The 12704-nt window shown below is 39.9% G+C and overlaps 1 protein-coding gene across 1 annotated transcript in view; it reads right to left on the bottom strand.

The window, feature by feature from the left end:
• Positions 1-2435: 2435 nt before the first annotated feature.
• DAD1 (defender against cell death 1) overlaps positions 2436-12704 on the bottom strand; it is a 26727-nt gene continuing 16458 nt past the window's right edge. The window contains exons 2-3 of the mRNA XM_004389937.2: positions 11116-11290; positions 2436-2617 (exon numbers count right to left, since the gene is read on the bottom strand). Of these exons, the coding sequence (XP_004389994.1) occupies positions 11160-11290 (131 nt within the window). The 3' untranslated portion in view covers positions 2436-2617; positions 11116-11159. The remainder of the gene's footprint in view (positions 2618-11115; positions 11291-12704) is intronic.

Raw genomic sequence — 12704 nt, 5'->3', positions numbered from 1 at the left:
ATAGTTTCCATGTGATAGGGGACAGGAAATGTGTGGGCAGGAGGTGCTCAAGGCTGGGCTTCCTGCCACTGCATTGACTCTCTACAATGGTTGTGGTAAATGGCTTCCGGCCTCACAAAAGAGCACAGAAAATAAAAATAAACCCACCCCATAGAGGTGCTGAGCTAGAGGTAGCAGGAAATGCTAGGATATACCTGTCTATACTGTAGTACTCAAAATCAAGTCAACATGCTTTATTGAGCACCCGTGTGTAAGGCATCATCATAAGACAGCCAGTGGATATCAAGAAAGGCCCAGAGAAAGGAAGACGCATGTTATGAAAAGATTACCTCTCCTGGTTCAATGCCTCTCATCTACCATGTGTCTACAGCAGCTGCTTCAGCTAAAAAACACCTAACAATCAGACACTAAAGGAGTAGGGGAGGGTCAATGCATTTCTTTAGGCTTGAATGAATAGCTCCACAGCTAATTCTTCTGTACATACCAGAGTTGAGAACCACTGAGCAAGACAACAGAAGACTAAATGCCTGTAATGAGCCCTTAATTAAATTTAAGCAGTCTGTGGGCTTTTGCCCTGCTGCAAATGGTGAAAAGACACACCAAAGATGACTGTTTCCTGTTGATGGTAACTGGTTTGAGTAAATAACCTCTGAGCTGGTAGCTAAATCCAATAAATGGGAATTTAGTATCTGCCCCATGGATCCCAAAATCATTGTTTGAGAAATTAAATAAAGTCTGTTGTTAAAGGCTCTGAAAATTGTAATGTCCTCCTTGACAAAAGTACTATTATTCTGTTTTCATCCCACTGATCTCAAATTTCAGGTGCTTTTCTTATTCAAAATACCCATTTATCCAATCTAAACTAAAAATAATTCAGAAGCCTCCTGACAAAGCTATATGACATATGAGTTTTAGAGTAAATGAAACTGCTTAATCACAATCTTAGTGAACTCGCATCCCTTAGTAGTGACAAACTACAGCCCACGAAGTTTTCCTGGAACATAGCCGTGCCCATTCAAGAGTCTGCCAACTCCCGATCTAGAACTGTGGTTCTCAAACTTTGGTGTGTATCAGAAATTACCAAGAGAGCTAATAAAAGAACATAGAGGCCCCATCTTTTTACCAAGTTCCCAGGTAACTGTGGTAATCACCAAAACTTGAGAACCACTGTTCTAGATCAGTGCTTCTCAAACTTTAATATGCACATGAATCACCTGGGGATCTTGTTTAAAATGAAGATTCTGCCTCAGTAGCTCTAGGTGGGGCCCAGTCTCCTTTTCAAATAAGCTCCTACCCATTGCTGGTGAGTCAATGCCGACTCATATCGACCCTGTAGGACAGAGTAGAACTGCCAAATAGGGTTTCCAAGGAGCACCTGGTGGATTTGAACTGCCGACCTTTTGGTTAGCAGCCAAGCTCTTAACCACTGAGCCACCAGGGCTCCAAAAAAGTTCCTAGGTGATGTCAATACTACTGGTTAGTAGACTCCATTTTTAGTAGCAAGGATCTAGAGTAGTGCTCCTTCAGTTTGGCTGCACAGTGGAATCACCTATATTACAAAATACAGATGCTACCCCCAAAGATTTTTATTTAATTAGTCTGGAGAACCGCCAGAACACAACTCATCATCTCGTATTCAGCTAAATTTAAATACAGAAATTCTCAATATAGTTTCCTATATAAGACAACCATATGGCACCCAAGAGGGAAATATGGCTGCTAGCATGAAACAAATATGCCTAGAATTCAGCCAGCAGATCTATAGTCTATCCAAGCTTTGTCATGAATTCTTTGACCTTAAGCAAGTCGCAAACCTGAACTTCAATTCCCTCACCTATCTAATGAGGACTGGAACCACTGAGATAACTGCAAAAATAAAAGGAGAGAATATTTGTGAAGGTGCTTTGGAGAATACTGTGTCTTATAAATCAACATATCAACAACCCCCACTTTTTGCACTCTGCTTACATTGCCTTATAGATACATATTTCAATTTTCGCCACTAAAGCATGTTGAAACAGATGTGAATATGGAAGCACACATTTAGTCCAATTTCTAACAAAGCACTTAATGATGCAGTTACAGGAATGCATTGTGGCATAAGAGCAGAACCACCTGTAACAATGGAACGATTAGTAATGGATTATCTGCTCCAGGGAGAAGACAAGGGACTGCATTTTTCCAAGGATGTCAGCACTGCCTTTTGTCATTAACTTCAAATACACTTAATGCAAATATAGAGGTGGGTCCACAGTTGCAAGTGACCAACTCCTAAAGAGCTTTGCTCAAAGGATTGAAGGAAAAAAAGGATTCTGACACCAACAAACAATAAAAACAAAAAACAGAGCCAGAGGCATAATGAGGAGTGGCATGTAGTTCTTTAATTTGGAAGGAGGCAAAAAGGTTACATTTAATGGAAGGCAGAGGTCATGTTAATAAATGCTCATTACAAAGCTGTTCTGCTCATTACACAGAAGGGAAGGGAGGAAACTTCTCCTGGGATCTCCACCTGCGTACCAAGTCAGAGTCGGTAGTAATTACAAGTCTGAAGAAAATCCATGTGTCCAACAAGCTGCCATCTCAAGAGCTTTTATCCAGGGGAAATCAAAAAGTGAACCTAAAAGAAACAGAAAGGTAAGAAGAGACATCCAAGGGTTTAGAAAGTCTTACAATACTACAGACAGGGTAGCAAATCCTTCAATCTAAATTCTAAACCCACAAAGACAGTTACGGGTTGCCAAACTCTGGACAGTATTTAAGCCAGGCTACAACCACCAGAAGTGAAGCAAGTATTTTTCACAGAACATTTTACAGGAGTAGGATCCATAAAAACGAGTGTTCCTACTGAATTCAAACACACTAAGGCAAAACAAACTAGGAGGTGGTAGACATGGATTCTCACTCCAGCTCTATCATTAATTAGCTCCCTGACTTTGCACAAGCCACTCTGACCTCCCTGGCCCATAAATTCCTTGAGGTCAGGGGGTTGCAGTTTAGCCTGAAGAGCTTTTCTGGATCTAGAAGGCTTATAAAGCACTGAACTCTGGTTTTGGGGCATGGGGATGGGGTAAAGGACTCAAGAGAGAAAGTAAAGAATTCCCAATCCCAGATTTAACAAAGGGCCAAAATAAAATAATTTCATTTTCATTTAAAGATAAGGTTACTTTTGTCAAGAGGAAGGTGCAGAATTAACACAGAGAGAAGTGCTACATTACTGCTGAAGCCAGAAAGGGACTGGGGTCTAAGTGTGGGGTGGAGTCCCCATCCCTACCCTCCACAGAGGCTTCCGTTTCCTTTCTAGCCCCTCGGAGAAGAGCTTCCTACCCACGGTTCTCCAGTATGGAGAACACTGATCCCTTTGGCCCTAGAGACTCCACTGTCTCTAATCATAAGCAGCCAATTTTCCATAGTGTGCCAGAAAAATACTGGAATCTTCTATGTGTGCCATGACTAGAAAAGGTTGGGAAACATTACCTTTCAGAAAAACCCCAGTAGGTAAGACGGCACCACCTTACTCTGTGCACTGGTTTAAGGTACCTGAAGATTCTAGCATCGGCGCTTAAAGGAAGATTTTAGACTTCTAGCCAGAGTGCTTTTATTTCACTAAAAATGGTATTTATGTAAATGCTACATAACTGCAGAGCGTTCTTGCATAAGTGGAATTGTGAGAAATGTGTAAAAAGGGGAGCAAAAAGCAAGAATGTTCAGTGTTTACATCACCAAACAAGAACAGACCTTCTAAAACTCACCTAGTCCTTGCATGAAACTTCTTAAGGCAAACTCTCTTACAGTAGACGATGAACTAAACATCAGTTCTATGACCAAAGTGAGGAAGGACTAGTGTATGAAGCCAATTCAGAAAACAATAGCCTTTGCACATTTAGAATTATAAAAAGAAATACATACCAGTTTAGTACAAAACTCAAGTTTCAAAGTTCTATGATACAGTATTAAAACATTTAAATCTAAGATATTGAGGTTAGTCGATCCAGAAACCAAAAATAACTCATAAGTTTCTTTGACAGGAGTTTCTAGAAGATCCTGTTTACAAAGATCTGTTGCCTTCTTTCAAGGCAAAAATATATTTAACCAGAAAGTATTCTAAAAGCAGAGGTTCTAGGAACCTTTCTGAAATGTTAGCTCGATAAGACTGGGACTATTCGACTGCTCAGAAGAATGGTTTCAACCGTTAACCAGGGGATAAAAGTTTTGAGAACTAATAAACGTCCTCCCCTGATAGAGAGACATGCAAAATGGAAGACACCTACCGAGAAAAGTTACCATGGCTTTCAGTCTATGTCACCCATGCAGAAAAAGACAGTGCCATCTGATCAGTCTGTTCTAATCATCTTAAAAGAAAGCAAGGTACAACACAACGAACTGTTAAAAATAATTACTCTCTGTATAGATACAAAAGATAATGCCAGACAGGATCATTTCTGTGTGGAATCTGTATTCTTCTCAGTGCCATCTCTATTCAGACACAGGCACTGGGCAGATATGCTCGAATACTGATTTTCCTTCAAATCCATCTCATCCTGGCTCCCAGTCACCCAATTAAAACCAAAATCAGTGAAAATATGAATCAAAGACCATTCTGCAGAAATTCTAGGTTCAGAACTCAATTTGATTCACTACAATATTAGAAGTCACGGATCGTATATTGCTAAAAATTAAAGGAGCTTTAGAGATCAGCTAGTCCACTCCTCTCATTTTACAGATGAGGAAACTATAACCTGAGGATTTGACACATTTGTCTGGAGCAGCTGTCCTATATGGCAGCCACAAGTGAGGTGTGACTATTTAAACTTATTTTAAATTAAATTAAAAATTCAGTTTCTCAGTCACATTAGCTACATCTCAAAAGGTCAATAACCACATACGGCTAGTGGCTGCTATAATGTGCAGATCCACACCATCTCCACATTGCAGGAAATTCTACTGAAAAGCATTGGTCCAGAGTCACCCTCACCAGGTAACGTCAGGTCCCTGGTCTATATTCTCCTCCACTTCCCCTGGACCATACTAGGGACAAATGACTTAGCAAAAACATTTTAAGCAGCCTGTCTTCATCCTTTTTTATCAACATCTTCTAATTTTTCCATTTAAAAAAGAGAAGCAAGTTTATTATTTGTAATGAAAATCTTCTAACAGGAAGATGTATACATACATCTTTCAAAAGCCTATGAACATGATATACAGGGAGGAATACAAGAGTTTGGCGTCTAAATGCCTGAATTCATGTTCCCAATCAGCCACTTATTAGTTCCAGGGCCTGGACCAGTCAACTTCAATTTCACCAAGGTTTAATTATCTCACATGTAAAATGGGAACACTACTGTTTGTCTACCTACACCACAGGGTGAGTCCTGAGGATCACATGATAATGTATGTAAAAGGAGACATGGAATATATGTGAATCCTGCAAGCCTGGTAATCTGAAAATAGTAAAACATTTGCAAACAGTGTTTAATATTATAAAAGACCTTATACAGATATTGTGCATTTTGTAATAAACCCTCACACCTTAACTTTCCACCTTCTGTGAATAGATAGTAAACATAGGGAAATATGGATAAAAAGCAAAAATTGGAAAAAGAATAATAAAGCAAAGCCAAACTGAGAATCCACGCAGACAGCACAATCCTCCTCCAGCACAATGGGAACCATCAGGTATGATATTGGTTATTATATTAATCAGAGGCTTCAACAGCTGCAAGGGACTTTGATGAACATCCAGGCCAATCCCCTCACTGTGCAGACAGGGAAACTGAGGTTCACAGACAAATGTATTTGTCTGTTCAACTAGATAACAACGGAGCAGGGTCTACAATGAGGGTCTTCTGACATCTCTTCTTGTGTTCCTCCCCACCCACAAGCCTCTCGTATTAATCTTGTCCTTGGCTTCTACCACCACATTTTCCACGTCTCAGCTTCCAAGCAACTGACGGCTCTGTTTATCAAGCATCTAATGATACAGCCAATTTTCTTGCAGGTGAATATGATTTATTCATTCATACACTCATTCAACAAACATGCACTGTGACTGTTAGCCCTGTGCTAAACCCTGAGAATTTAAGAGCCCATTAGAGAGACAGAAAAGTGAATGAAGAGTTTCCTAACACTGTGCTAAGTGCAACTGTAGAGGAATGCATAGTGGACCATGGGGGCAGAGAAGAGGCTGCTGTGCAACCTGGGGGTCGGGGATGATTTGGAATAAGTGTCATCCAAGCTGGAAGGACAGAGACAATAAAGCAGAGATAAACACAAATCCCTCTGATATTCTTTTTTTTTTGATAGCCTTAAATGGACCAAATACAAAACAGAGTTCAGTCACCAATTAGAGAATCATCAATGTGTGTTTTTTAGTAAACAGAATAAGCGATTCAAGGTTCTAGGAATAACAGATAAAGAATCTCACTCTCCAACCAGGGAAAAATGAGTTGAGAAAAAGTTTTGCTGCGCCTAGCTCAAAAGACTTTCTACCAGTTTAAAATAGTTTCCCTTTTGAGAACTTATTTGGTGGCTGGACCTAATTAATATAAGAAACATCATAAAGAAAATGAAATAAAAAGTAGTTTAAAGAAAAATGAAAGATTATCGCCCGTGGGAGGACATTGTAGAGAGCAAACTAAGGGCTAGAGAGGAAACTCTTGAACTGATAAAAAGGCAAACAAAGGGGAAATCTGGCCGTCTACACGCGTGTGGTCTTCGCTAAATAACAAAAACCTAGGGTCCCTTTTGTTCCTAACTCGACACTGCCCACTTCTGGCCAGAATGTAAACCCCCCGAGCCCCGGCAGCTAACTCCACTTGGACCTCTGCTGCCCTCCTGTGACTGGAAAGTAACCAGGTTTTATCATAGAGATATCTGAGGTTTCTTCCCCCAAACTGAACTTCTCTAATAACATTCTCCCGGTATAAAACGTACAATCCGATAGGTGGCAGTAGATCCTAAAGAACAACATTTAGATTCCCTTCCAGAGTAACTGTCTAGATTATACGTTACTGATGAATTTGAAAAACCAACAGCAATTGCCTATTTGTAAACAGTACTACCTGTCTGCCCAGCCCTGTAGGACCTTTGCTCCTGCCAGGTTGAAACGTTATGAATTTTTAAAGACCTGTGGGAGAATGGCCTCCACTGTGAAAACAAAGCAACACAAAAGGTTTTAGCACAAGCATTTGACAATCTCCCAGGCCTGGGTTTGTCCCTGTATACCAGTTTCACCTCTCCCTCTACCCCAGGGCCCAAGTTATCAGGAACTCCGCTTCCCAAACTAAGACCCAAGGTAGATATGTCCTCTTGTCCTCATATTCCTTCAGAAACCTGAGATAGGCTGACATTTTTTTTTAAAGAATTTCACAAAGAAACATAGAAAAACAAAAAAGGAAATAATGACAGAAAGCATGCGAATTTTTAAACATTAAAATCTACTGAGCTTCTCTATCATGCAAAAAAGATTTACTGTCAGCTAAGTGTCAAACACTGACTATCACTGAAAGTGTGCAAAGATTCATGGGGCTTAGAAGTTCACTAGGAGCATTTTTTACTTTTGAATTTTCACTTTTATGATCATCTATAAAAAATGTGAGCATATTCTGGATCACGCGGATAGCCTATAACTAGTGTTGTCAAGTGACTGAATAGTTAACTTTTACCACAGGGTTTCTCAAACTGCTGTCTTCACATATGTTTTCAGGAGACAGAAGCCTCAAGTTTGGAAAAAGCTGTATTAATAGATATAAGTTTTACATTAGTCCTAGCTGGACAAATTGCCATGAAGTTCAAATCTTACAGGAGAGGGAGGGAACTGGGACTGGAGAAAGATTCAAAGGGAACTTCAGCAGAATACAAAATGTTTAATCTATTTAAAATCTATTCATTCCAGGTGGTGGATACATGGGTGTTTGCTATATGATTCTCTGTACTTTTCTGTATTTTTAAAAATGTTACACTAAAAGCTAAGAAAAGAGAGAAATAAGGGAGAAGACAATGATAAAATACCTGCAGTATCTTTTTAAATAATTTCTTTAACTCTGCAATTGACAAATACTATACTGTGAACAGAGGAGCCCTGGTGGCATAGTGGTTAAGCACTTGGCTGTTAAGCAAAAGGTCGGTGGTTTGAACCCACCACTCACTCCACGGGAGAAAGACATGGCAGTCCGCTGCCGTAAAGATTTACAGCCTTAGAAACCCTATGGGGCAGTTCTAGTCTGTCCTATAGGGTCACTATGAGTCGGAATCGACTGGACAGCAATGGGTCTGGTTTTTGTGTTCATATAGTGAACTACCCTTAGCAAAAATGGGATACAAAAAATTGATTTTTGAAGTCAGACTGGATTATCAGCCTTACTGGTTTTCAGATTTCTGGCAACACTCTTGGAACCTCAGATCTTCATCTGCAAAATGGGACTAGCAAGCCTGAGGTTATTCTGAAAATAAAATGAGATACCGAACGAGAAGCATGGCATGCAGTGAACACTCAGTATATATTAATTTCCCTACTTCTCCTTGGAAATGTTTATTTTTTTAACTCAATGCCACTTTCTTTTGATCTGCCTTTTTCCGAGTAGCTGCTGGTTTTAAAGGTTACCCCAAATTTATGCAAAATCAGAACACTAGAAATGTTTATTCTTTTTATACCCACCTCTCAACTTACTTGGCAAGTATAGAGAATGTTCAATCTGTTTTGTTCCACCTTCTCAGTTGGTATAAATATTGAGAACTCACTCGGAAATTATTTTAAGTGTTTTGGCACACTGCACATATAGATGAGTTAGAAGCACATAAAGAGGGCAAATACATGTTTAAAAATTTAGAGTGGGACAGTGTAGTGTATGTCAAGTGAAGGATCTCTGTGAAAAATCCTCTGGGAATCACCCAGAGAGAAGGATTTTTCTATGAACATACTCTCTATACAATGATTTAACACTGCAATCTGGGACTGGAAGATTTTGCTATACCTTGGGCCCATAATTCCCAGCTGAACAGGTGGCCCAGGGCTGTTAATAAGGTCTGCAGTATGCAGTTTCTGCTGAGCCTGCTTTTTTGTCTCTGTTTATATCATAATTTTGAAATACTAAGCTCCCCGCAGCAGATTTCTCCTCCAATCACGACAGTCCTGGGAAATAATTTTCCATGATTTGGTATCTCCCTGAGCCTAGGAAACATCCTTGAAATGTTTGCTCTGTCCTCCTCCTAAGTACACACCATGACTCATCTGGGGAAAAAAGGTAACTTGAGAAATCTACAGTAAGGCAATCAGAAGATATATGACCTTTCCAGCAGAGTTACTATCAGAGAGCCCAAGAGTTACTCATGGTATTTGCAAGGGTATGAAAAGAAGGCTAATGGCAGCAGGTAGTTCCCTAGCTGCACACAAGGAGTTTCCGTTGGTCAGATGTCTGTCTGCTGCCCGTGTCTCAGCACCAGACGTTACAGCCACTCCCTCCTCTGGACTCAGTGTTTTGTGCAGATCTTTAGTGTGGTTCTAACTATGCTGCATTTTCACTTTTATGTGTACACGTCTGTCTTTCCTACTAGACTGTTCATTTCTTGAAGACCAGAGCCACAGCTTTTCTTTGTATTCCCAGTAAGAACACTGACTGGTCCATTAAAAACCACTTCAAAGTACAAAAGAAAGAAAGAAAGGAAAGGAAAGAGGGAGGGAGGACAGATAGACAAACTAAAATCTTGATCAGGTCTCCAAGGAGTTAAACTGAATTAGCATAGTATAAAGTAGCTGTCAAACTTTTTCACTGAAATAAACCACCTCTGTCAACTTACCACTACCAAAAACAAAACTTTACCCAAACTAACAGAGCAGTTTTTGAGACAATATCAATATTGGAAGGGATTCATATAACATTATAAGGAATTGATTAATTCGTGCAAGTACAGTCAGTGTCACATTAATGCATACACCTTACAGATGGGTTGCTCTAACCCCTGTGGTAAAGGTATCTGCTCATTAATACAAAAATAACAGCTTTCCTGGTAGTAACAGAAAGGCTGGTCCTAAGACAGTCTTCCCTGAATAGGATGACATTTCCTATAGCGCTCATTTCCTTTCTCTCACCCAGTAACATCAACACTAAATTCAGTAATGCAAAGACCAGGAAAGAGTAAATTCACTGACTGGTAAGCTGCATGGGCACTGTAAGAAACACTGGGCTAAGAGCACCACTGGGCTCAGACACCACTCCGCAACCGCTTAGCCATGTGGCCCAGGAAGGTCACTGGATCTTCCTGGGCCTTTTTTCTCATATGTAAATTAAGAGTGTTAATATAGAGTCTGAAAATACCCATTTATGTCTCAGAGCTTTCAGGTTCTATGTAGGTTCCTCACAGGCTCCTTGGGGGTGCAGGCAGGGTGGATGGAGGGGAGGGTGCAGCACACATGAAGAGGAGGCCAAGCAGGGGAAGCCTGGCAACTTCTGTCAGTCAAAACACCAGCTCCACTTCTGTTTTACACACTGACATTCTGTATAAGATCTTGTCTGGAGAAAAAAGAACTCTACTGCTAAAAAGGGGGGAAAGCTAGATAAATACGAAACAAACGGCTTTCTTCCCTGTAATTTAAAGTCTTCTCTCACGTTAAATCCAATTTTCCCAGTTTATTTCTTCTTTAGGAGATGTATTAGCAAATGTCCATGGTCATTCATTCAACATATACTGATATCTAGCAGATGTGAGCTCTGTGCTTTGTACTATGGGGACAATGGCCCAGCATTTAAAGTCATCTGAGAGCAAAACCAGAAACTACGATAAAGCAAATCTAAAGGAAAAACCTACAATGTATTTCTCGACCAAATCTCTTGAGATGTTTTCATGGAGTTATTGGTGTAGAAATTAATATGTTAGCTACTGGCAAACACTCATTTTCTGTTATCTTAATCATCTTCAGAGAAGTGAGAAGAGAAAGCAATGACCAAGAGGAGCTGCACTGATGAATCATGATATTAATGCATATTTTACAGACCATTAGAAAATTCTGCAGACATCTTATCAGCAATATGAGAACCTTGCCAACCACGATCAAAACCAGCTCCATCCAATTTCTCTTCCTAAAATCAACATTATGGGACAAGGGCTATGATCATCGCTTACATTCTTCTTGTCTCCTACTCCTCCATTGAGTAAATGGGAACGTTTCAGCCAACGAAGTTCATCACAACAAGGTGCAAGATGGTGCTGGCAAAGAGAAAATCAGCAAAGGCTCGCTCTGGGGAGATGCCTTGGAAATCCGCTTTGTTCTGTGGGTTGATCTGTATTCTCAGACAAACTATAAATGAAGCAAAATAAAAAAAATGATTATCTAGAAGTATAAAACAAATACGTCTGTTAATGAGCACCCACATACCCTATAACCCAAAAATTCTATTTTTTGGTATATTAAAAACAAAACAAACCAACCAACCCACTGCCGTCAAGTCGATTCCAACTCACAGCTACCCTATAGGACAGAGTAGAACTGTCCCATAGGGTTTCCAAGGCTATAAATCTTTACGGAAGCAGTCTGCCACATCTTTCTCCCGAGGAATGGCTGGTGGGTTCGAACTGTCAACTTTTTGATTAGCAGTCAAACGCTTTGATCATTGCACCACCAGGACTACCTTACAGAAATGAATGCATATGTGCAGCAAAAGACATGTGCAGGAATGTTCACGGAAGTTTTACTCATGATAGCCTCTAACTGAAAAGTCTAAACATCTATCAACAGTAAAATGGTGTCTTAGTTATCTAGTGCTGCTGTAACAAAAATACCACAAGTGGGTTGATTTAACAAACAGAATTTATTTTAGAAGGCTAGAAGTCCAAATTCAGAGTACTGGCTCTAGGGGAAGGCGTTCTCTCTCTGTAGGCTCTGGGGGAAAGTCCTTGTCTCTTTTCAGCTTCTATTCCTTGGTGATTGTGTGGCTTGGCATCTATTCCCCATCTATGCTTATTTAATTCTTGCTCAGTCTGCTCTTTTATATCTTAAAAGAGATTGATTTAAGACATACTCTACACTAATACTGCCTCATGAACATAAAAAAGAAGACCCATTCCCAAAGGGGATTATAACCATGGGTAAAGGCATTAGGATTTACAACACATATTTTGGGGGGACACAATTCAATCCATAACAAATGGATAAATTGTGGTATATGCATAAAAGAAACTACTACACAAAGAAGAAAAAGAAAGCACATCTGCTACACACAACACGGATGAATTTCATAAATACAATGCTGAGCAACACAATCCAGACATAAAAAAGCACATTCTGTATGATTTCATTTATATAAAGCTTAAAACCAGGCAAAACGAATCTATGGTAATAGAATTCAGGATAGTGAATTTATCTTTCATTGGAGTAGGTGGTGACTGGGCAGGAGCAAGAAGGCGGCTTCTGGGTGCTGGTAATATTCTCTACTTTGATCTGGGTGGTGGTTAGATAAGTGAATTTAAAACTTCATCAAGTTGTACACTTAGGTTTTTGCTCTTAACTGTGTGTTAGAGGAAGCTTAAAGAAAAAAAAAAATGGCTGCTCAGAGTTAGGTTAAAAACCAGAGGCATACGAAGAGTTCCGGCAAAATGGCGCTCTAGGCAGAAGCACCACGCCGTCCCTCCACAGCAAACATCCGAAAAACTAAGCCAAACAGAGAATACAACAATCCTGAAACCCTAAAACATCAAATGAAAAGATAAAGAAC

This window comes from Trichechus manatus, unplaced genomic scaffold (assembly GCF_000243295.1).
Source record: "Trichechus manatus latirostris isolate Lorelei unplaced genomic scaffold, TriManLat1.0 scaffold00268, whole genome shotgun sequence".
NCBI lineage: Eukaryota > Metazoa > Chordata > Mammalia > Sirenia > Trichechidae > Trichechus > Trichechus manatus.
This window is presented reverse-complemented; position numbering and strand designations above follow the sequence as displayed.